At 38.7% G+C, this 25694-nt stretch overlaps 1 protein-coding gene and 1 pseudogene across 1 annotated transcript in view; both read left to right on the forward strand.

The window, feature by feature from the left end:
• LOC110127198 (ATP-binding cassette sub-family C member 4-like) overlaps positions 1 to 25694 on the forward strand; it is a 173325-nt gene that overhangs the window by 128630 nt on the left and 19001 nt on the right. The window contains 1 exon segment of the mRNA XM_070471119.1: positions 20700 to 20792. Within this exon segment, the coding sequence (XP_070327220.1) occupies positions 20700 to 20792 (93 nt within the window).
• On the forward strand, positions 1563 to 3213 carry LOC139036327 (rab GDP dissociation inhibitor beta pseudogene; annotated as a pseudogene).

Below are 25694 nucleotides of genomic sequence, written 5' to 3' on the forward strand. Positions count from 1 at the left end.
GTGACCACTGCTGAGTTTTCCAAATTTGATGGAATATTGAGTGCAGCTCTTTCACAGCATCATCTTTTAGGATTTGAAATAGCTCAACTGGAATTCCATCACATCCACTAGCTTTGTTTGTAGTGATGCTTCCTAAGGCCCTCTTAACTTGACATTCCAGGATGTCTGGCTCTAAGTGAGTGATCACACCATTGTGATTATCTGGGTCGTGAAGATCTTTTTTGTACAGTTCTTCTGTATATTGTTGCCACCTCTTAATATCTTCTGCTTCTGTTAGTTCCATACCATTTCTGTACTTTATTGAACCCATCTTTGCATGAAATGTTCCCTTGGTATCTCTAATTTTCTTGAAGAGATCTCTAGTCTTTCCTGTTCTATTGTTTTCGTCTATTTCTTTGCACTGATCACTGAAGAAGGATTTCTTATCTTTCCTTGGTATTCATTGGAACTCTGTATTCAAATGGGTATATCTTTCCTTTTCTCCTTTGCTTTTTGCTTCTCTTATTTTCACAGCTATTTATAAGGCCTCCTCTGACAGCCATTTTGCTTTTTTGCATTTCTTTTTCTTGGGGATGGTCTTGATCTATGTCTCCTTTACAATGTTACAAACTTCTTTCCATAGTTCATCAGGCACTCTGTCTATCAGACCTAATCCCTTGAATCTATTTCTCACTTCCACTGTATAATCGTATGGGATTTGATTTAGGTCATACCTGAATGGTGTAGTGGTTTTCCCAGTTTCTTCAATTTAAGTCTGTATTTGGCAATAAGGAGTTCATGATCTGAGCCACAGTCAGCTCCCTGTCTTGTTTTTGCTGACTATATATAGCTTCTCCATCTTTGACTGCAAAGAATATAATCAGTCTGATTTTGGTGTTGACCATCTGGTGATGTCCATGTGTAGAATCTTCTCTTGTGTTGTTGGAAGAGGGTGTTTGCTATGACCACCAAGGGAAGAACAAAGACCTACTAATCCACAACAACTAACAAAAATGGCAATAAGAACATACTTATTGATAACACCTTAAATGTAAACAGAGTAAATGCTGTGAGGTACAGCCAAAAGAAAAATAAAGTGCCTGACTTTTAGGGACTGTTTTGGAGATTGGATTATATGCACAGTAAAAGCTAAATTGGAATCAAGGTAAATTGTAAGTGGTCAAACAGGAGATGGCAAGAGTGAACCACAATCTTTTAGGAATCATTAAACTAAAATGGACTGGAACGGGTGAATTTAACTCAAATGACCTTTTATATCTACTACTGTGTGCAAGGATCCCTTAGAAGAAATGGAGTAGCCATCATAGTCAACAACAGAGTCCGAAATGCAGTACTTGCATGCAGTCTTAAAAACAGCAGAATGGCTCACCCTCGCAGTCTTCCCTACCCTCCCCGTCCCGTTCTTCTCTTCCCATCTGAGGTGGCAGGCTGGCTCTCTGCTGGCCAGCTCTGTGTAGCCTCTGCCCCTGCGTCCCTTTTCCCTTGGGCCCCTTCCGGCCTGAGCGCTCGCCTCCACATCCTCCGCTTCCTCTTCGGGGCAGCCACAGCCCCAGATCCCTAGAGCTGTGAGCCTTCTCTGGGTCTCCGTCCGCGCCCGGCCCCGCCATGATTGAGGAGTACCACGTGCTCGTGCTGGGCACTGGCCTGACGGAATGTATCCTGTCAGGTATAATGTCAGTGAATGGGAAGAAAGTTATTCACATGGATAGAAACCCGTATTATGGAGGAGAGAGTGCATCTATAACACCGCTGGAAGATTTATACAAAATATTTAAGATACCCAGAGCTCCACCAGCATCCATGGGCAGAGGAAGAGACTGGAATGTTGACTTAATCCCCAAGTTCCTTATGGCAAGTGGTCAGCTGGTTAAGATGCTGCTTTTTACGGAGGTCACTCACTATCTGGATTTCAAAGTGACTGAAGGGAGCTTTGTTTATAAGGGAGGAAAGATCTACAACGTTCCTTCCACTGAAGCGGAAGGAACTGAAGCCCTGGCATCTAGCCTAATGGGGCTGTTTGAAAAACGTCGATTCAGAAAATTCCTGGTATATGTTGCCAACTTTGATGAGAACGATCCTCAAACTTTTGAGGGCATTGATCCTAAGAAGACATCAATGAGAGAGGTGTATAAGAAATTTGACTTGGGCCAAGATGTTATAGATTTTACTGGTCATGCCCTGGCACCTTACAGAACTGATGACTATTTAGATCAGCAATGATGTGAAACCATTAATAGGATTAAACTTTACAGCGAATCTTTGGCAAGATATGGCAAAAGCCCATACCTTTATCCACTCTACGGCCTTGGAGAACTGCCACAGGGATTTGCATGGCTAAGTGCTATTTATGGAGGTAACTACATGCTGAATAAACCAATTGAAGAAATAATTATGCAGAATGGAAAGGTGATTGGTGTAAAATCTGAAGGAGAGATTGCTCGCTGTAAGTAGCTCATCTGTGATCCCAGCTATGTGAAAGATCGAGTAGAAAATGTGGACCAGGTGATCAGAGTCATCTGTATCTTCAGCCACCCCATCAGAAACACCAATGACGCCAACTCCTGCCAGATCATTATTCCACAGAATCAAGTCAACTGGAAGTCAGATATCTATGTCTGCATGATCTCCACACACAATGTGGCTACACAGGGCAAGTACATTGCCATCGCCAGCACAATGGTGGAGACCAAGGAGCCCGAGAAGGAAATCAGACCAGCCCTGGACCTCTTGGAACCAATTGAGCAGAAATTCGTTAGCGTCAGTGACCTCCTTGTACCAAAAGACTTGGGAACAGAAAGCCAGATCTCTATATCCCATACCTATGATGCAACAACTCACTTTGAGATGACCTGTGATGACATTAAGGACATCTATAAGAGGATGACAGGATCCGAGTTTGACTTTGAGGAAATAAAGTGCAAGAAAAATGACATCTATGGGGAAGACTAACAGCAGTACTTGTTATCATCTAATTAGGACAAACTTAAAATTTGGCAAATGATGCATATTGTATGAAATCAGTATTGTAAGGCCTGCTTTTGTAATCAAAACTGAGAGATTGCAGAACACTGTACCAGTAAATATGCGTCCCCTTTCTAATATCATGTATTAACTTGTTTTCATGGAGTAGCTCTTCCGAATTGACAGGTTCCCATGTTCTGTTCAATTTAACCAATACTGGCTTGTGTTTTCTAGTGAAGGATCAGTTTTAAAACCTTGTGATAACTGTTGGTGGGAATGCAAACTAGTACAACCACCATGGAAAACAGTGTGGAGATTTCTTAAAAAACAATACCACTTCTGGGCATACACACTGAGGAAACCAGATCTGAAAGAGACACGTGCACCCCAATGTTCATCGCAGCACTGTTTATAATAGCCAGGACATGGAAGCAACCTAGATGCCCATCAGCAGAAGAATGGATAAGGAAGCTGTGGTACATATACACCATGGAATATTACTCAGCTGTTAAAAAGAATTCATTTGAATCAGTCCTAATGAGATGGATGAAACTGGAGCCCTTTATACAGAGTGAAGTAAGCCAGAAAGATAAAGAACATACTAACACATATATATGGAATTTAGAAAGATGGTAATGATAACCCTATATGCAAAACAGAAAAAGAGACACAGATATACAGATCAGACTTTTGGACTCTGTGGGAGAAGGCAAGGGTGGGATGTTTCGAAAGAACACAGTATTATCTGTAGTGAAACAGATCACCAGCCCAGGTGGGATGCATGAGACAAGTGCTCGAATCGGGTGGAGAGGGAGGTGGGAGGGGGGATCAGGATGGGGACTACATGTAACTCCATGGCTGATTCATGTCAATGTATGACAAAACCCACTGAAATGTTGTGAAGTAATTAGCCTCCAACTAATAAAAATAAATGGAAAACAAAAAACCTTGTGATACTGATACAGAGAACTTGATACAGTATTTGTATCTTTTAATCAGTATAGCCTTTGCAGTTATGAGCTTCTGCTGCTCAAGAGCTGGGTCAGTGCAGCTTGCATGCAATCTTGTCCTCTTGATGGTAAGGAGGTTCAGAACTGAATGTCTGTAACCAGGGACAGCGTCCCTCACTCCTCCCCACCCCTTTCCATTCATGTCATGTGTCAGGACAGTGCCCAACCAGCCCAGCCACAAGCTTGGTTTTACATGGGCCTCCAGTTCTAACCAAACTCCAGACTTGGAGAGTCTTTTGGAGGAAGCCTGTGTGCAGTGTTTTAACCTATTAAAACTGATGAGTGCAGAGGGGAAAGAAACCCATCATAAAGCAAGTAAACGTAGGAGCTTCTTCTGTATCCCAGGTGTGGCTTCTTCAACGGACCAAGCTGCAGCACAGTATTGATTTGACAGAACCTCTGCTTCAGTGATGTCTCCAAATGATTTCTGTACTGCAAATAAAGCCAAACTCTGGAAACCAAAAACAAAACAAAACAAACAAACAAACAAAACACACAGCAGAATGATCTCTATTCATTTCCAAGGCAAACCATTCAATAGCACAGTAATAAAAGTCTATGCCCCAACCAGTAATGCTGAAAAAGCTGAAGTTGAATGGTTCTATGAAGACCTGCAAGAAATTCTAGAACTAATACCCCCAAAAGATGTTCTTTTCATTATAGGGGACTGAGATGCAAAAGTAAGAAGTTAAGATACCTGGAGTAACAGGCAAATTTGGCCTTCGAGCAAATGAAGTAGGGTAAAGATAAACAGTTTTGCCAAGTGAATGCACTCGTCATAGCAAACACCCTCTTCCAACAACACAAGAGATGACTCTACACATGGACATCATCTGATAGTCAATACTGAAATTAACTTGATTATATTCTTTGCAACCAAAATGGAGAAGCTCTATACATTCTGCAAAAACAAGACTGGGAGCTGACTGTGGCTCAGATCATGAACTCCTTATTGCCAAATTCAGACTTAAATTGAAGAAAGTAGGGAAAATCACTACACCATTCAGGTATGACCTGTCAAATCCCTTATGATTATATGCTGGAAGTGACAAACAAATTCAAAGGATTAAATCTGATAGATAGAATGCCTGAAGAACTATGGATGGAAGTTCATGTTATTTCACAGGAGGCAGGTATCAAGACCATCCCCAAGAAAAAGAAATACAAACAAGAAAAATGGCTGTCTGGGCAGGCTTTACAAATAGCTGAGAAAAGAAGAGAAGCTAAAGGCAAAAAAGAAAAGGAAAGATATATGCATCTGAATGCAGAGTTTCAAAGAATAGCACAGAGAGATAAGAAAGCCTTACTCAGTGATCAATGCAAAGAAATGGAGGAAAACAGTTGAATGGGAAGCTAGAGATCTCTTCAAGAAAATTAGAGATACCAAGGGAACATTTCATGCAAAGATGGTCATAAGAAAGGACAGAAACAGTATGAACCTAACAGAAGCAGAAGATATTAAGAAGAAGTGGCAAGAATACACAGAAGAACTATACAAAAAAGATTTTCATGACCCAGATAACCACGTTGGTGTGATCACTCACCTAGAGCCAGACATCCTGGAATGTGAAATCAAGAGGGCCTTAGGAGGCATCACTATGAACAAAGCTAGTGGTGGTGATGGAATTTCAGTTGAGCTATTTCAAATCCTAAAAGATGATGCTGTGAAAGTGCTGCACTCAATATTCCATCAAATTTGGAATATTCAGCAGTGGCCACAGGACTGGAAAAGGTCCGTTTTCATTCCAGTCCCTAAGAAAGGCAATCCCAAAGAATACTCAAACTACCGCACAGTTGCACTCATATCACATGCTTGCAAAGTAATCCTTAAAATTCTCCAAGCCAGGCTTCAACAATACATGAACCATGAATCTCCAGATGTTCAAGCTGGATATAGAAAAGGTAGAGAAACCAGAGATCAAATTGCCAACATCCATTGGATCATTGAAAAAGCAAGACAGTTCCAGAATAACATCTGCTTCTTTATTGACTACACCAAAGCCCTTGACTGTGTGGATCACAACAAACTGTGGAAAATTCTGAAAGAGGTGGAAATATCAGACCAACTTACCTGCCTCCTATGAAATCTGTATGCAGGTCAAGAAGCAACAGTTAGAACTAGACATGGAATAAGAGACTGGTTCCAAATCGGGAAAGGAGTATGTCAAGGCTGTATATTGTCACTGTGCTTATTTAACTTATATGCAGAGTACATCATGCAAAATGTTGGGCTAGTTGAAGCACAAGTTGGAATCAAGATTACCGGGAGAAATATCAGTAACTTCAGATATGCAGATGAAACCACCTTTATGGCAGAAAGTGAAGAAGAACTAAAGAACCTCTTGATGAAAGTAAAAGAGGAGAGTGAAAAAGCTGACTTAAAACTCAACATTTAGAAAACTAAGATCATGGCATCTGGTCCCATCACTTCATGGCAAATAGATGGAGAAACAATGGAAACATGAGAGACTTTTTTTTTTTTTTTGGCTCTAAAATCACTGCAGATGGTGATTTCAGCCATGAAATTAAGTGATGCTTTCTCCTTGGAAGAAAAGCTATGACCAACTTAGAGAGCATATTTAAAAACATAGATATTACTTTGCCAATAGTGGTCTGTCTAGTCAAAGCTATGATTTCACCGGTAGTCATATATGAATGTGTGAGTTGAACTTTACAGAAAGCTGAGTGCCTAAGAATTGATGCTTTTGAACTGTGGTGCTGGAGAAGACTCTTGGGAGTCCCTTGAGCTACAAGGATATTTATCCAGTCAATCCTAAAGGAAATCAGTCCTAATTATTCATTGGAAGGACTGATGTTAAAGCTGAAGCTCCAATACTTTGGCCACTTGATGCAAAGAACTGGCTCATTGGAAAAGACCTTGATGCTGGGAAAGATAAAGGTGGGAGGAGAAGGAAATGACAGAGGGTCAGATGACTCGATGGACATGAATTTGAGTAAGCTCTGGGAGTTGGTGATAGACAGGGAGGCCTGGCATGCTGCATTCCGTGGGGTCGCAAAGAGTTGAACACGACTAAGCCACCAAACTGAAAAGCTCCTATCATTCCTTGTGGTTTATCCACTCAACATAATTCATAGAATATTTATTGAACATCTATATATCCTCCAAGTATATAGCCAAGGAATGCATAGGCCCTGTACCTTCATATTCCATCCTGCCCTCTGCTTTGACAGACTTGGTGGGTTTTTGTTTTTTAATTTTGAGTTTTTTTTTTTTAATACTTTGCAATAATCAAGGGGAGCTCAGAAAATGCCCTCTTGAGATGAGAAAGACAGGAGAGCAGACAAAATGTGTCAGACATATGTGCTTCCTGGAATGTGGGTATAATGAGTTCTGAAATGCCTCTTTATTAGGAAGCTTATAGAACACGGTACCCAAAGAAAAGAAAAAAATGGATTTGCATCTTATAACTGAGTCCAGCGCTTGCTACCTACTCCTTGCCTCTAATGACTGGAATTAGCATAAGTCCTTTTTAAAAATTTATTTATTTTTTTCATTTATTTTTTATTAGTTGGAGGATAATTACTTTACAACATTGTAGTGGTTTTTGCCATACATTGACATGAATCAGCCATGGATTTACATGTGTTCCCCATCCTGAACCCCTTTCCCAACTCCCTCCCCATCACATCCCTCTGGGTCATCCCAGTGAACCAGCCCTGAGCACTTGTCTCATGCATCCAACCTGGACTGGCGATCGGTTTCACACTTGATAATATACATGTTTTGATACTGTTCTCTCAGATCATCCCACCCTCGCCTTCTCCCATAGAGTCCAAAAGTCTGTTCTATACATCTGTGTCTCTTTTTCTGTCTTGCATATAGGGTTATCATTACTATCTTTCTCAATTCCATAAATATGCATTAGTATACTGTATTGGTGTTTATCTTTCTGGCTTACTTCACTCTGTATAATGGGCTCCAGTTTCATCCATCTCATTAGAACTGATTCAAATGTATTCTTTATAATGGCTGAGTAATATTCCATTGTGTATATGTACCACAGCTTCCTTATCCATTCGTCTTCTGATGGGCATCTAGGTTGCTTCCATGTCCTGGCTATTATAAACAGTGCTACAATGAACATTGGGGTACATGTGTCTCTTTTAGTTCTGGTTTCCTCAGTGTGTATGCCCAGGAGTGGGATTGCTGGGTCATATGGCAGTTCTATTTCCAGTTTTTTAAGGAATCTCCACACTCTTCTCCATAGTGGCTGTACTAGTTTGCATTCCCACCAACAGTGTAAGAGGGTTCCCTTTTCTCCACATCCTCTCCAGCATTTATTTCTTGTAGACTTTTGGGAAGTGTTCTAGTTTCATTCTTTTACAAGTGGTTGACCAGTTTTCCCAGCACCACTTGTTAAAGAGGTTGTCTTTATTCCATTGTATATCCTTGCCTCCTTTGTCGAAGATAAGGTGACCATAGGTTCGTGGATTTATCTCTGGGCTTTCTATTCTGTTCCATTGATCTATATTTCTGTCTTTGTGCCAGTACCATACTGTCTTGATGACTGTGGCTTTGTAGTAGAGCCTGAAGTCAGGCAGGTTGATTCCTCCAGTTCCATTCTTCTTTCTCAAGGTTACTTTGGCTATTCGAGGTTTTTTGTATTTCCATACAAATTGTGAAATTATTTGTTCTAGCTCTGTGAAGAATACCGATGGTAGTTTGATAGGGATTGCATTGAATCTATAGATTGCTTTGGGTAGAATAGCCATTTTGACAATATTTATTCTTCCAATCCATGAACACGGTGTATTTCTCCATCTGTTTGTGTCCTCTTTGATTTCTTTCATCAGTGTTTTATAGTTTTCTATGTATAGGTCTTTTGTTTCTTTAGGTAGATATACTCCTAAGTATTTTATTCTTTTTGTTGCAATGGTGAATGGTATCGATTCCTTAATTTCTCTTTCTGTTTTCTCATTGTGAGTGTATAGGAATGCAAGAGATTTCTGTGTGTTAATTTTATACCCTGCAACTTTACTGTATTCATTGATTAGCTCTAGTAATTTTCTGGTGGAGTCTTTAGGGTTTTCTATGTAGAGGATCATGTCATCTGCAAACAGCGAGAGTTTCACTTCTTCTTTTCCTATCTGGATTCCTTTTACTTCTTCTTCTGCCCTGATTGCTGTGGCCAACACTTCCAAAACTATGTTGAATAGTAGTGGTGAGAGTGGGCACCCTTGTCTTGTTCCTGATTTCAGGGGAAATGCTTTCAATTTTTCACCATTGAGGGTGATGCTTGCTGTGGGTTTGTCTTTTATTATGTTGAGGTATGTTCCTTCTATTCCTGCTTTCTGGAGAGTTTTAATCATAAATGGATGTTGAATTTTGTCAAAGGCTTTTTCTGCATCTATTGAGATAATCATATGGTTTTTATCTTTCAATTTGTTAATGTGGTGTATTACATTGATTGATTTGCAGATGTTAAAGAATCCTTGCATTCCTGGGATAAAGCCCACTTGGTCATGATGTACAATCTTTTTAATATGTTGTTGGATTCTGTTTGCTAGAATTTTGTTAAGGATTTTTGCTTCTATGTTCATCAGTGATATTGGCCTGTAGTTTTCTTTTATTGTGGCATCTTTGTCTGGTTTTGGAATTAGAGTGATGGTGGCCTCATTATAGAATGTGTTTGGAAGTTTACCTTCTTCTGCAATTTTCTGGAAGAGTTTGAGTAAGATAGGTGTTAGCTCTTGCCTGAATTTTTGGTAGAATTCAGCTGTGAAGCCATCTGGTCCTGGGCTTTTGTTTGCTGGAAGATTTCTGATTACAGTTTTGATTTCCTTGCTTGTGATGGGTTTGTTAAGATCTTCTATTTCTTCCTGGTTCAGTTTTGGAAAGTTATACTTCTCTAAGAACTTGTCCATTTCTTCCAAGTTGTCCATTTTATTGGCATAGAGCTGCTGGTAGTAGTCTCTTATGATCCTTTGTATTTCAGTGTTGTCTGTTGTGATCTCTCCATTTTCATTTCTAATTTTGTTAATTTGGTTCTTCTCCCTTTGTTTCTTAATGAGTCTTGCTAATGGTTTGTCAATTTTGTTTATTTTTTCAAAAAACCAGCTTTTAGCTTTGTTGATTTCTGCTATGGTCTCTTTTGTTTCTTTTGCATTTATTTCTGCCCTAATTTTTAAGATTTCTTTCCTTCTACTAACCCTGGGGTTCTTCATTCCTTCCTTCTCTAGTTGCTTTAGGTGTAGAGTTAGGTTATTTATTTGACTTTTTTCTTGTTTCTTGATGTAAGCCTGTATTACTACGAACATTCCCCTTAGCACTGCTTTTACACTGTCCCATAGGTTTAGGGTTGTTGTGTTTTCATTTTCATTCGTTTCTATGCATGTTTTGATTTCTTTTTTGATTTCTTCTATTATTTGTTGGTTATTCAGAAGCGTGTTGTTTAGCCTCCATATGTTTGAATTTTTAATAATTTTTTTCCTGTAATTGAGATCTAATCTTACTGCACTGTGGTCAGAAAAGATGACTGGAATGATTTCAATTTTTTTGAATTTACCAAGACTAGATTTATGGCCCAGGATATGATCTATTCTGGAGAAGGTTCCGTGTGCACTTGAGAAAAAGGTGAAGTTGATTGTTTTGGGGTGAAACGTCCTATAGATGTCAATAAGGTCTAGCTGGTCCATTGTGTCCTTTAAAGTTTGTGTTTCCTTGTTCATTTTCTGTTTAGTTGATCTATCCATAGTTGTGAGTGGGGTATTAAAGTCTCCTACTATTATTGTGTTGCTATTAATTTCCTCTTTCATAGTCGTTAGCGTTTGCCTTACATATTGCGGTGCTCCTGTGTTGGGTGCATATATATTTATAATTGTTATATCTTCTTCTTGGATTGATCCTTTGATCATTATGTAGTGTCCATCTTTGTCTCTTTTCACAGCCTTTATTTGAAAGTCTATTTTATCTGATATGAGTATTGCAACTCCTGCTTTCTTTTGGTCTCCATTTGCGTGGAATATTTTTTTCCAGCCCTTCACTTTTAGTCTGTATGTGTCCCTTGCTTTGAGGTGGGTCTCTTGTAGATAGCATATATAGGGGTCTTTCTTTTGTATCCATTCAGCCAGCCTTTGTCTTTTGGTTGGGGCATTCAACCCATTTATATTTAAGGTAATTATTGATAGGTATGGTCCCGTTGCCATTTATTTTGTTGTTTGGGGTTCACGTTTACACCACCTTTCTGTGTTTCCTGTCTAGAGAAGATCCTTTAGTCTAAAGAGCTTTTTGATGAAAGTGAAAGGGGAGCATGAAAAAGTTGACTTAAAACTCAACATTCAGAAAACTAAGATCATGGTATCTGATCCCATCACTTCATGGGAAATAGATGGGGAAGCAGTGGCAAACTTTTTCTTGGGCTCCAAAATCACTGCAGATGGTGATTGTAGCCATGAGATTAAAGGACACTTGCTCCTTGAAAGAAAAACTATGATCAACCTAGACAGCATATTAAAAAGCAGAGACATTACTTTGTCAACAAAATTCTGTCTAGTTTAAAGCTATGGTTTTTCCAGTAGTCATGTATGGATGTGAGTGTTGGACTCTAAAGAAAGCTGAGTGCCGAAGAATTGATGCTTTTGAACTGTGGTATTGGAGAAGACTTGATGGACATGAGTTTGAGAAAGCTGCAAGAGTTGGTGATGGACAGGGAAGCCTGGTGTGCTGCAGTCCATGGGGTTGCAAAGAGTTGGACATGACTGAGTGACTGAACTGAACTGAATCATTTGTGATATTGAGTATTTCTTCATGTGCCTGTTGGCCATTGGCATGTCTTCTTTGGAGAAATGTCTATTTAGATCTCCTGCCCGTTTTTTAATTTTTTTTTCTTTTTTGAAATTCAGCTGTAAAAATGTTTTACATACAGAAATCTGTTGCATTTCTATATACTAACAACAAAATATCAGAAAGAGAAGTGAAGGAAAAAATTCTCATTTAGCATTGCATCAAAATAAATAAATAAATAAATAAAACCTGAGGAATAAAGCTACCTAAGGAGACAACAACAGACCTGCATTCCAAAGACTACAAGACACTGTTGAAAGACATTTAAAATAGCTGAACAGATGGAAAGATATACCATGTTCTTGGATTGGAAGAATCTATTGTTAAAATGACCATATTACCCGATTCAACCTACAGATCTAGTGCAATCCCTATCAAATTGCCAATGGGCTTTTTCACATAACTAGAACAACAACAAAAAAAAATTTTTTTTAAATTTTTTGTATCGAAACAGAAAAGACTTTGAATCTCCAAAACAATCCTGAGAAAGAAGAATGGAGCTGGAGTAACCACATTCCCTGGCTTCAGTCCATCCTACAAAGCTACAGTAATGAAAACAGTATGGCAATGGCACGAAAACCAGTCACATAGATTAGTGGAACAACATAGAAAGTCCAGAAATAAACCCACACCCTTATGGTCAATTAGTCTGTGACAAACGAGGCAAGAATATACAATGGAGAAAAGACAGTCTATTTAATAAGTGGTGCTGGAAAACCTGAACAGCTATATGTAAAAGAATGGAATTAGAACATTCCCCAACACCATATACAAAAATAAACTCAAAATGAATTAAAGACCTAAATATAAGACCAGACACTATGAAATTCATAGAGGAAAACATAGGCAGAGCAATCTTTGACATAAATTGCCACAGTATTTTCTTGGATTCATCTCCTAGAGTAATGGAAACAAAAGCCAAAATAAACAAATGGGACCGAATTAAACTTAAAATCTTTGCACAGTGAAGCTTAACAAATGAAAAGCATAACATAATGAAAACACAACTTTTAGAATGGGAGGAAATATTCACAAATGATGTGTCCCATAAGTGATTAATTTCCAAAATATACAAACAGGATCCAAATTTATTTTAAGGAGATTTCCAACTCCAGAGCCTGAGCAGCTAACCATTCTGCTGGTGACTTCAACACACTGTTGGACTGCGGTCTGCAATACAGCTGCTTTTTTTCACAGTTTCATGTGCACCCATACACCACACACACACACAAACTCACACACATACACACTCAGTTCAGTGCACTCAGTCCTGTCCGACTCTTTGTGACCCCATGGACTGCAGCATGCCAGGCTTCCCTGTCCATCACCAACTCCTAGAGCTTTCTCAAACTCATGTCCATTGAGTTGGTGATGCCATCCAACAATCTCATCCTCTGTCATCCCCTTTTCCTCCTGCCTTCCGTCTTTCCCAGCATCAGGGTCTTTTCTAGTGAGTCAGTTCTTTGCATCAGGTGGCCAAAGTATTGGAGTTTAAGCTTCAGCATCAGTCCTTCCAATGATATTTAGGACTGATCTCCTTTAGGATGGACTGGTTAGATCTCCTTGCAGTCCAAGGGACTCTCAAGAGTCTTCTCCAATGCCACAGTTCAAAAGCATCAATTCTTAGGCACTCAGCTTTCCTTATAGGTCTAACTCTCATATCCATACATGACTTCTGGAGAAACCAAAGCTTTAGGTGGACGTTTGTTGGCAAAATAATGTCTCTGCTTTTTAATATGCTATCTAGGTAGGTCATAACTTTTCTTCCAAGGAGCAAGCATCTTTTAATTTCATGGCTGCAGTGACCATCTGCAGTGGTTTTGGAGGCCAAAAAATACACACTCATAGAAGAACAAAGATTTTACAAAGCAATTTTACTCTTAGTCTGTGTGCTGACATTTTCTATTATATCCATTCTATTCTAGTTCATATAAAAGAGAAGATGATGGTTACAGGTGGCAAAATTGACTTTTTAATCCATTGGTTGCACCTGCAGTTTGGCAAATACTATCCCTCAGCGTCCAGTCGACTGTTGGGCTGGGATCCTGATCCATGCTGGGAGCTTCATTGTTGTTCTAGCTTTTCACACAGCTCTGCAGTGTTAGTTTCATTTTTCCAGTAAGAGAACTAGGGCTTCTGGTGATAATTAATAATTAATAATTAACATACTCTGGGTCAAGTGGCTTACAAGCAGTAGAGTCAGAATTTAGAACTGTACTTTTTAAAAATAAATGTTCTGTTCAGTTCAGTCACTCAGTCATGTCCAACTCTTTGTGACCCCATGAATCGCAGCACACCAGGCCTCCCTGTCCATCAACAACTCCCGGAGTTTACTCAAACTCATGTCCATCGAGTCGGTGATGCCATCCAACCATCTCATCCTCTGTCGTCCCCTTCTCTTCCTGCCCCCAATCCCTCCTAGCATCAGAGTCTTTTACAATGAATCAACTCTTTGCATTAGGTGGCCAAAGTATTGGCGTTTCAGCTTCAGCGTCATTCCTTCCAATGAACACCCAGGACCCATCTCCTTTAGGATGGATTGGTTGGATCTCCTTGCAGTCCAAGGGACTCTCAAGAGTCTTCTCCAATACCACAATTCAAAAGCATCAATTTTTTGGCGCTCAGCTTTCTTCACAGTCCAACTCTCACATCCATACATGACCACTGGAAAAACCATAGCCTTGACTAGATGGACCTTTGTTGGCAAAGTAATGTCTCTGCTTTTTAATATGCCAGAACAAGTAGATGAAATATGTGTGTTATTTGTGCTCAGGATCTGAAGTAGATAAGTATGTTCCCCAGAAAGAACATCAAGGTGAGATTATATTGAGGGAGTAGCTGCTTATCTGAAAGGATCTGGAAAGTGGATTTCAGAACCTGTTTGGATGATTCTCTGCACCTTATGCTACTGGCACAAAGAATATGTTTTCAGTTGAAGAGGGATTCCATGCAAATTCAGTATTTATATTTACAGTGAAAGTGTTGGCACAGCCATCATCCTTATCATGATTAATCAGATTTATTTTTATATTTGATAATTTTTTTTTAATCAAAGCAAAAACTGAGTATTTTTTTCAACAGCCCTCTCTGTTCTTTTGATATTTCCCTTCCCTGAGTTTTCTTCAGTAGTTTGAAGGTGAACCAGTGCTATTTTGACTTTTCCCTGATTACCTGTTTTTTTTCCCCCTTTTTTCTTACTGAGGGGAAAAAAAAAAAGAAATGGAAAGACAAGAGGTGGATGTACTGTTACTAGTAAAGAAATGCAACTAAAATATAGCCTAATGCCATCAGCCCTTTGTTTCTAACACTGGAGTCATTATTAAATCCCATGGAACTTCTCTCTGAAACCCCTGAAGGAGTAATTTGTGGGATTTAAATTATTTTCCTTTCTTGGATAAAGAATGTTTTCTTCTGATTATTGTTGATGATCAGTTCGTTCAGAGGGTACAGGATTTAAAAAGAAAAAGAAACCAAGATTTAAAGCAACTTCAGGTGATTCCTCATTTTTGAAACAGGGATGCTAGCTACCTCTTAAATAAGGTCCTCTGATTAGAAATGAGAACATAGCTCTTAGGAAGCACAGCAGTAGCTACACTTGAGAATATTCTTTAGTGGAGATCAGTTTCCTAGTTTCGGACTGAGAAGATTAGGGTAAAGTGTTTTGCCTTGTCTGTTTTGTTTGTAACCACTTGTATGTTTTTTCCTTCATCCCAGGTTGTTTTAAACCTCTGAAGGTTGGTGGGTAAGGTTTCCTTGGAAGATGAGAGGGTTGTTTTCCAGCACCCTATACAAAAGGTCTAATATGATTGCTATTTTTAGTTTTGCAGTTGTGCCAAGGGATTATCAGTTTACCACATTAAATATTCTGAATCAGAGTGGCCATTTTTGGATTACATGGCTAATATATTCTTCTGTTATATTAGAAACAAAGGAAAGAATTAGTATTGACTATGGCACAAATGGTTAAAAAGTGTAAACTTTAAACCATGATAAAAAACAGTTTTGAATCTAAAGTTCCATTTGAAATTTATTGAATAAGAGTGTCTGTTTTCCTCACTCTTCAGTGCCATCTCTGTGGGTGTATGCTTAGTTGCTCAGTCGTGTCCGGCTCTGTGCGAGTCCGTGGACTGTAGCCCATCAGGCTCTTCTGTCCATGGGATTTTCCAGGCAAGAATATTGGAGTGGGTTGCTGTTTCCTTCTCCAGAGGATCTTCCTGACCCAGAGAGCAAACCCAAGTCTCCTGTGTCTCCTGCATTGCATTGTACCTCTTTACCTGCAGAGCTACTAACTCTTATTATATGGGATTTAATTATGTACTTTCAGAAATAATACACATGGGGCAATAAGTTTAGTGTTTGTTTACATGCAGGTTGTGTGTCCTACCATCTCTATACTGAAGTGTTCTGCCTGTACTTGTTTATAAGATTAATTTATTAAGTTTGTTGCTTGGAGGTAATTTAATAGTGTTTATCAGAAATGATCATTCATATACCTTATCTTCTCTTGCTGTATGTGTCTACCATGAATACATGCATTACCTTCTGAAGATAATATAATAGTTTCTTATTTGGCAAGTGATGAAAGTAGAATGAGTAGAAACTGAAATGAACACCACCCATAAAACACACTGACATATTAAAACAGACATTGTTCACAAATTGCCTGCTGGCTTTAAAGAAAAATGTAGCTTCAGTTAATGTTTTAATAAGTCTTTCTTTTTATTCTACAAGTTTTGCTTAAAATTTTACTGATTTTGAACTATATATTTTTCATGTTATAGTGAAAAGAAATAGTCTAATTTACTAAACTATGTTATTCTGTCTAATACTGCTAAGTAAACATATGTAATTGCTCAATATATGCTTCTAGTCTGACAGTGTAGATTTAAGTGGGGACTTGCTACAATGCCTAGATTTTGTTCTTTTTGTGTGACACTCAACAGTGGTTTGATGATATTTACCAGAACCTCCTTGGGGTTTCCCAGGTGACACAGTGGTAAAGAATACACCTGCCAATGCAGGATACGCAAGAAACACACATTTGATCCCTGGGTCAGGAAGATCTGGAGTAGGCAATGGCTACCCATTTTGCCTGCAAAATTCCATGGACAGAGGATCCTGGCGGGCAATAGCCAGTGGGGTCGCAGAGAGTCAGACATGACTGAGCACAACAACAGGAACAACAATAAAACCTCCTTAAGGCCTACAGAGTGTCTGAGGGCTCTGATTGAAGCTCAGCCTGAAGTAGCTTCAGGCGCTGGCCAGGGACTGAGAATTAAGGGACTCTTCTTTCTACAAAGAATCCCACTTTAGTCCCCCAGTGTTTGGAAAGCTTCATCACCTGCTAGGAGATTTCTAAAGAGAAGGTGAAGCAGGTGATAATAGAGAGAGGCTCTGATTATGAAATCAATGATTAAAATTTAAATGGAGTCCCTTGGCCTGTTCTCCTGAACCTCTGAAACCACCCTCACAAACATGCTAATACTGTGAGTCCTTTCATTGCTTAAGGAAGGAAGAAAGGTCTTTTAAAAATAAAGTGATTTTTTTCATTTATTGTTGTTCAGTCATTCAGTCATGTCTGACTATTTGTGACTCCATGGACTGCAGCGTGCCAGGCTTCCCTGTCCTTCACCACCTCCCGGAGATTGCTCAAACTCATATCCATTGAGTCAGTGATGCCATCCAACCATCTCATCCTCTATCATCTCCTTCTCTTCCTGCCTTCAGTCTTACCCAGGGTCAGGGTCTTTTCTAATGAGTCAGATCCTCGCATCAGGAGGCCAAAGTATTAGAGATTCAGCTTCAACATTAATCTTTCTAGTGAATATTCAGGATTGATTTCTTTTATGATTGACTGGTTTAATCTCCTTGCAGTCCAAGGGACTCTCAAGAGTCTTCTCCAACACCACAGTTCAAAAGCATCAGTTCTTTGGCATTCAGTCTTCTTTATGATCCAACTCTCACATCCAAACATGTGACTACTGAAAAAACCATAGCTTTGACTAGACTGACCTTTGTTGGCAGGTGATGTCTCTGCTTTTTAATAGGCTGTCTAGGTTGGTCATAGCTTTTCTTCCAAGGAACAAGCATCTTTTAATTTCATGGCTGCAGTCACTGTCTGCAGTGATTTTTGAGCCCAAAGAAAATTAAGTCTGTTACTGCTTCCATTGTTTCCCCAACTATTTGCCATGAAGTGATGGGACTGGATGCCATGATCTTCGTTTTTTGAATGTTGAGTTTTAAGCCAGTTTTTTCACTCTCCTCTTTCACCTTCATCAAGAGGCCCTTTAGTTCCTCTTCATCTTCCACCATAAGGGTGGTGTTATTTGCATATCTGATGTTATTGATATTTCTCCTGGCAATGTTGATTCCAGCTTGTGCTTCATCAGGTCCAGCATTTAGCATTTCTGCACATAATAAATAAGCGTGGTGACAATATACAGCCTTGATATACTCCTTTCCCGATTTGGAACCAGTCCATTGTTCCATGTCTGATTCTAACTGTTGCTTCTTGACTTGGACACAGGTTTCTCAGGAGGCAGGTCAGGTGGTCTGGTATTCCTATCTCTTTAAGAATTTTCTACAGTTTGTTGTGACCCACACAGTCAAAGGCTTTAGCATACTCAATGATTTTTTTTTTTCTCATACATTAGCTTAGTAGTGTTAGTCTCCCTGTTGAGTCCAGCTCCTTGCGATCCCATGGACTGTAGCCCACTAGGCTCCTCTGTCCATGGAATTCTCCAGGCAAGAAAAGTGGAGTGAGTAACAGTTCCCTTCTCCAGGTGATCTTCTCAATCCAGGGATTGAACCCAGGTCTCTTGCGTTGCAGGCAGATACTTTTCCATTTGAGCCACTGGGAAGGCGATAGATTAAGATTAAGATAAGAAGGCCATAGATTATGTAATCCTTTACCTAAGAATATACTTTACCAAAGAATATACTTTGAAAACTAGGTGGACACTTCAAACCTTAGACCTCTTACAGGATGTAAATTTGCTCTATGAGGGAAACCAGAAGGAAAAAAAATATTCAGATCACATAAACTGTGATGGGTAAAGAGACATTCCTGTTATCATTATAAGCAAAGAGACTCTGACTCACTTCTATCAGTTGGGCTGTTTCAGGCCCTTTATCTCCTCAAATAGAAGTTTTTGAAGAGTCTCATTTTGAACCCCAGAGTAGAATGCTGTCCATAGTTTAGGACCTTGGTTGGAAGATAGAGGGGAGTCAGAGGAGAGGGAGAAATATGGAGGATCAGCCTCCCTTCACCTGGGTATATTGTGTAAACCTCATGTACTCAGCTAAAGGAAGAGAAATTGCTTGCATGTTGGAATCTTACAAAGAATATAAAGTTTTTTTCTAAAAAATCTGAAGTAGAATGGTGTTTATTCTCCTGACAAGGAAATCTTACCATTGCTTACATAGTTGTTTAGACTTTGATCCTAAATCTAAGAGTTTTAAGGGAGACCTTAAATTTGGTTATCAGGATTTTTCTGTTCAATTCAATAATTGTTTTGAAATATCCTATGACCAGTGATTTTCAGTGCTTTGGAGGCATACAGCCAGTTGATCAGTTTTGTGCAAATGAAGTTATCTTTATAATGTATTTTTAATTTTGGATTTTGCTCAGGGATACATATCTGTTGGTGACATGCCCTGTGCCTTCATGCATTTCTCTTTCACCAGACATAAAACTAAGACAAGAAAAGATGGTATGGGAGTTTCTCTGTCATTTTCCTTCATGCTGGAGAAAAGAAATGTCTGTATTCATCTTCCTTCTCAGGCTTTTGTGAAGTGAGGAGGAAAGTCCAGCCCCCAGGCTAGATGGGATTTGAACGTGGTGATTCTGAGCAGTTCTGGGCACTTGTGGATGGTTCAGATCCCCTCTCATATCCACACATGCGCATCCCCTTTTTCTGCACACTTCCATTAAAAGAGTCAATTGGGTTCTTCTCTGCTGCCCATATTTTATGACCTTGCTTACTAGGAAGTTCCAGAAGAAAATATAAATGGCCTACATAAGCTTATGTACAAGATTCTCTCTTGAAATTCAGAAGGAGGCATATATTTCCTGAGTAATTTACTTGTGGGTCCCCCTGAAGTGTGAATGAATAGGAAGAACTGTTTAAAATTTTATTATGTCTCATGTCACAGTGGGTTTCAGGTTATCCTGTCCTTGCAGTTAATAACGAGGTTGTGAGGCAGGTCATCCCGACACACAGGTGAGAGAATGTGAGGATCAGCTGATGCAGAATCAGAGGTGATCTCTCCATGGACAAAGGTGCTTCAGGCCCGGGTAGTTGACATTCCTTTTGCATGTGTGGAGATTTTCCAGTCACACATGTAGAGAGACTCCCCACCCCAGAAGGCTGTTTTACAAATTGATAAAATATCATAGTTTATTCTTCAGTTGAAGTGTTAAAGTATTTAACAGTTTTGCTTTGAAGCACAAACCTCAACTAATTGTGCTCTTGGTATTTCCCAGCATCACATCAGAATTGACAGTTAATTTATGTAGATCTTAATGTAAAGTTTCTCAAGAAATCATATCCTCAGTTTGTGTGTGTGTGTGTGTGTGTGTGTGTGTGTGTGTGTGTGTGTGTGTATGTTTAAGCAGATATTACCAGGAAGGCATTTTTTTTTTTTTAAATCAAATCTCCCCTTCCCTTCTTCAGCTTTTTTTTTTTTTTAGGATGAAAAAACTTCAACACTTTGTTCTGTTAGTGTTCAACAGTCTGGAGGATATTTTGTAGCATACTTTGTGCAATGGAAAATTATTTTAGATATATTGTTTTATAAATAAATACAACCCTATTAATAATTACAGTAAATTTTAATATTTTGTATTTTAATTCTGTTCTATAAATATTGGAATAAAATGAAAAGAGGTTAAGGTAATAACATTCACTATTTTGGGTATTTAGGAACCTGTTTTATTCACTGGAACAATGAGGAAAAATCTGGATCCCTTTAATGAGCATACGGATGAGGAACTGTGGAATGCCTTAGAAGAGGTAATTTATTAAGTGCAATGAACATGTTAACACCAGTATCTGTGTGTATATATTTATAGCAGCCCAGGTAATTAAGGGGAGCTTATTGCTTTAACAGACTTTGTTTATCTCCTAGCAGAACACTGATGACATGTGTATTGATGATGATGAAAATCAACAATATAATGCCTCATGTTTCCATTTTAAATTTTTCCCTAGAACCCCAAGGAACTAGATACATTATCTTGTCTTTCTTGTTGCTGCTGCTGTCCTTAGCAGAGCACTAAACTACAGGTTAAAACTGTCAGATCAAATTCTACTAATGAATTAATTACCCTATTTACACTTCAGTGTTCATTTTATTCCTCTGGTCTTAGGGAACTTCTACTAAGTGGAGACAATAGTAATTTTTCATTATTAACAGAAAGATAAACGAGATCATTCCAATAAAATGTTAGGAAGTTTCATAAGAAAGTGTTTATAAAGATATATTGTACAGTTGAAAATGTGGTGATTATATACTGGTGATCATGCCATTTAATGCTGCAGCATGAGTGCAGGTAAGAGACCCTGAAGATTTGGCTCAGTTTTTACATGGATTGGTTCATTTCTAGAGGATTTTTTTGTTATTTGTGTCTTATTTTCCCTTGCCCCACTTCTTTGAATTTCTTCACCCTTGCATGAGAAAAGTTTCAACATCAAGTTGTTGGTTTGTGTATTTTAATATTAATTATTTTGTGTATTAGCCCTGGTTTTGCAAACTGATTCTTCTGATGGCAGAAACTCTAGACATCTAAGCCACAGATAGGTCTTTCTAATCTCATAGGACCTCATTCAGTCTTTGGCTTTTAAAAAGTAACACTTAAAATAGGTGGGCTCAATGGTAAAGAAACCACCTGCCAATACAGGAGACAAGATGTGGGGTTTGATCACTGGGTAGGAAGATTTCCTAGAGGAGGAATGGCAACCCGCTTTGGTATCTTGCCTAGAAAATTCCATAAACACAGGAGCCTGGCAGGCTACAGTTCATGAGGTTGCAAAGAGTCAGACATGAGCCACTGAGCAGGCAATAACAAAATTTCCACGTTGCTGGAAATCAGGGTGGGTGTGCAAAGACTCAGTGCCGACATCCTTCAGAAATGTCTGGTTGATTACTTCATTTCAGAGAAGTGTGGCTTATTTCTTAAAAAATTTTTTTTGGTTACACAAATCCAAGTGACTGATTTTTCACATTGTTTTTTGAGTTGGTGTGTTTGTCATTTAGTGTCACCCTTCCAGGGAAGCTCTGAAATCTGTAATATACAGATGAGCCTTGACTGTGAGCAGGCAGATTTGGAGGTTGGACAATTCCCAACTGGTAACTCTGGTTTCTGAAGGATGTCGGCACTGAGTCTTTACACACCCACCTTGATTTCCAGCAATGTGGGGATTTTGTTTTCGTAAATTGAACTAGTTGCCTCACCCCCTCCTGTCTAAAAAGATGGGCACCTCTGATTTCGTTTGAACTTATGAGTCCTTTACAGTGAAATTCTAAAAAAAGAAGAGGTAGAGAGAACGGTTAACTATCAAATTTAAAGAAAGATAGCATGATCCACTGATCTTGAACTCACAGGACAGATTTAATGGTGAAATTATGACATCTTAAAAAAGAAAATCAAACTGAAAGTAATGGTATATTATTTTTTCTACTTGTTCCTGAGCTTGAGATCTCTCTTCATAGATTCTCAGATAGTAAAATTATTCTTGAACTTTAGAACATATTGTTCCGTAGACAGAGATATGTTAATTGGTAGACAAATCCTGTTAAAAACTGTCTTAGAACTTGGTCCAAACTTAAGTCACCTGTAACAAAAAAAAAATATATATATATATATAAATTAAAACAAAAGGGAAAGGACTTCCCTGGTCACTTGGACAGTAAAGAAACTGCCCTCAACATGGGAGACCTGGGTTTGATTCCCAGGTTAGGAAAATCCACTGGAGGAGGAAATGGCAACCCACTCCAGTATTCTTGCTGGAAAATTCTATGGACAGAAGAGCCTGGTAGGCTACAGTCCATGGGGTAGCAAAGGGTCAGACATGACTGAGTGACTAAGACTTTTACTCTTAGTAGCCTATCAATTCTAAAAATGATGAGGTAGTGGAAGTGGTAGATAATACTAAGCTCTAGTTTTATTTAAACTAAATTTGAAACGTTCTGTAAAAAGAAATAAGCATGAGTTTATTTCACAAAGTGAAGTGTATGGTTTTCATGAATTGCTTCCTGGTTGAAACTATTGACCTGTTACTTTGCTGATAATCACCTAGAGAAACCATCCCATCATTGGGTTTCTCAGGAATTGTTTCTTTTTGACTTAAAAAAATTAATTTATTTTAACTGGAGGGTAATTTACAATATTGTGATGGTCTTGCCATACATCAACGTGAATCAGCTATGGGTACACGTGTCCCCCCCAATCCTGAAACCCCCTTCCTCCTCCCTCCCCATCCTATCCCTCTGGGTTGTCCCAGAGCAACTGCTTTGGATGCTCTGGGTATCGAGCTTGGTGCTTCATGTATCGAACTTGCACTGGTCATCTATTTTACATATGGTAATGTACATGTTTCAATACTATTCTCTCAAATCATCCCACCCTCACCTTCTCCCACTTCTTTATGATTTTTTTAAAAAAAGGAAACCTTACCAAATCTTTCTTTGAAAAACATACAGATGCCATAAAAAAAGAATTCCTAGAGAAACAGAATGAAGTGATAATTTGTCACTATAAGAGATGTCACTAAAGCGATGAGGTCAATTTTTAAGTGAACTAAAAACCCAGTCATTGGTTTACAGATGATGCCAACCTGGACTTGTGAACCCAGACTCACAGAGTTGGCCTGAGAATGAGTGAGACAGCACCATTATTTTGCTCTTTACTAACTTCAATTAAAAGGAAAAGATGTCTTTTCTATTTTTAAAATTTCTCCTAGCTCTTTGTCTTTCATCTTGCTTGGTGGAGAAAGACATTCAGAAGGGAGACAGTTTTATGGACGCTGACTGTCTCATCTTGGTTATTTTTCTAAATAGGCTGAAAATAACAGTTTTCATATACTGAAAAATATCCAATTTACTGTAAATTGAAGAAAGTCCATCAGAGATTAGTGCTGATTGTGGTGATAAGCAGCAGTGGCAACTCTACAAATGTAACATGAGTAGTGCCTGAAAATGAAGCACTTTATCACTCAAAAGGTAAAAGAAGATCACAGTAGATAAAACTCTAGAAATAAATCAGCAGTGTGTTGCTTCTCTTAAAAAACAAAAACAAGGACTTCCCTGATGGTTCAGTGGTTAAGAACCTGCTTGCCACCACAGGGTACTCGGGTATCTCTGGTCCAGGAAGGTCCCATGTGCTGGGGAGCAGCTAAGCCCGTGTGCCACAGATATTGAGCCAGAACTCTAGAGCCTGCAAGCCACAACCACTGAAGCCAGCACACCCTGGAGCCTGTGCTTCACAACAAGAGAAGTCACTACAGTGAAAAGCCCACACACTGCAAGAAGCATATTCCTCACTCACCACAATTAGGAAAAGCCTGAGTGTAGCAATGAAGACCTAATGCAACTAAAAATAAAAAATAAAATTAAAAAAAAAGCTTAGATTTGCTGGGATATGGAATTAAGCATATAGTATATCATGTCAAAACTAGAAGAAATCACCTGGTTATATTCCACATTGATAGTATCTCTGTTAGGACCCAAGTATGTCTCATCACACAGGAAACCAAGATACACAAATTTGGGCATCAGGAACCACGTGCTTCAGTACTTGCTGTGGGACAGCTCACATATCCACTTCCCGGGCCTTGTATTAGGTGAACGGGCTTCTGCTTGACGTCGTTTACTGCTGGTCCTGCTCTAGTAAAAGCTCTTACCCAGCTGTTGATTGCATTTCAGTGTTTCCTTCCAGCCCACACCAACCCTTCTTTTTGAAAACTTAGAAGGTTCCACAAAGTGTAGAAGCCATCTGATATCTGTGTTCACCTCCTGTGAGGGGTGCTGACACCTACCAGATACACCACATGTTAGTAGGTTACTTTCAAAATGTTTATGGTGATAGAAATAGAGTATCTTATAAATTCAGTTTATTACTTTTCAGTTTTGCTGCATTTTACTATTTTTCCAAGTTCAAAAATGATCTGAAGTATTCTACATTGTGCTGGAGATGTATAGTTTTGAATAGTATGATTTTCTCCATTTTTCTTAAGGTACAACTTTTTCAGCACTTTTCACAGTTTAAACTGTGATGTGATATCCTGGAGCTAGTTAATTGTTATAATAATTTATTCCTTTTGCAGGTACACTTAATAAGAAAAGAGTGTTAAATGTAAATTATCTATCTATATGGATTTATTTCCTAATTTATAGAAACAGATATGTCACACTATGAGATTTACTTCTGCGTTCATACAGCCAACAAATATCTACGGAGAGCTTGTTAGTCAGTCAGTGTTGCAGATTCTGGAGCTCTCGTAGTTATCAAAAGAGAAAGTCCCTACCCTTTTGGAGCTTAAATTCTTGTGGAGAAGATGGAAAACAAGCCAATGCATGTGTAACAAAATCTCAGTGCTGATATATGTAAAGGAGAAAAATAAAGAAAAATATGAAGTGGGACTAGCTGACAGTATTATTAACAATGGGCAGTATCTATTGATCTCTTTGTATCAACCACTGTTTTAAATTGACTCATTTAAACCCATTGACTCATTTTATACTGACAATGTTAGGAGTTATTAGGTTGGTGCAAAAGTAATTGCGGTTTCACATTGTTTTTACATTGCTTTTTGATATTGGAATATATTCTTAAATGTGGTTATGTTATACATTATTTTAATGGACATTTCTCACTTAATGTGTTTTGCTAATGACATTACTTGCTGTGTGTTTTATAT

Source organism: Odocoileus virginianus, chromosome 8, assembly GCF_023699985.2.
Source record: "Odocoileus virginianus isolate 20LAN1187 ecotype Illinois chromosome 8, Ovbor_1.2, whole genome shotgun sequence".
Lineage (NCBI taxonomy): Eukaryota > Metazoa > Chordata > Mammalia > Artiodactyla > Cervidae > Odocoileus > Odocoileus virginianus.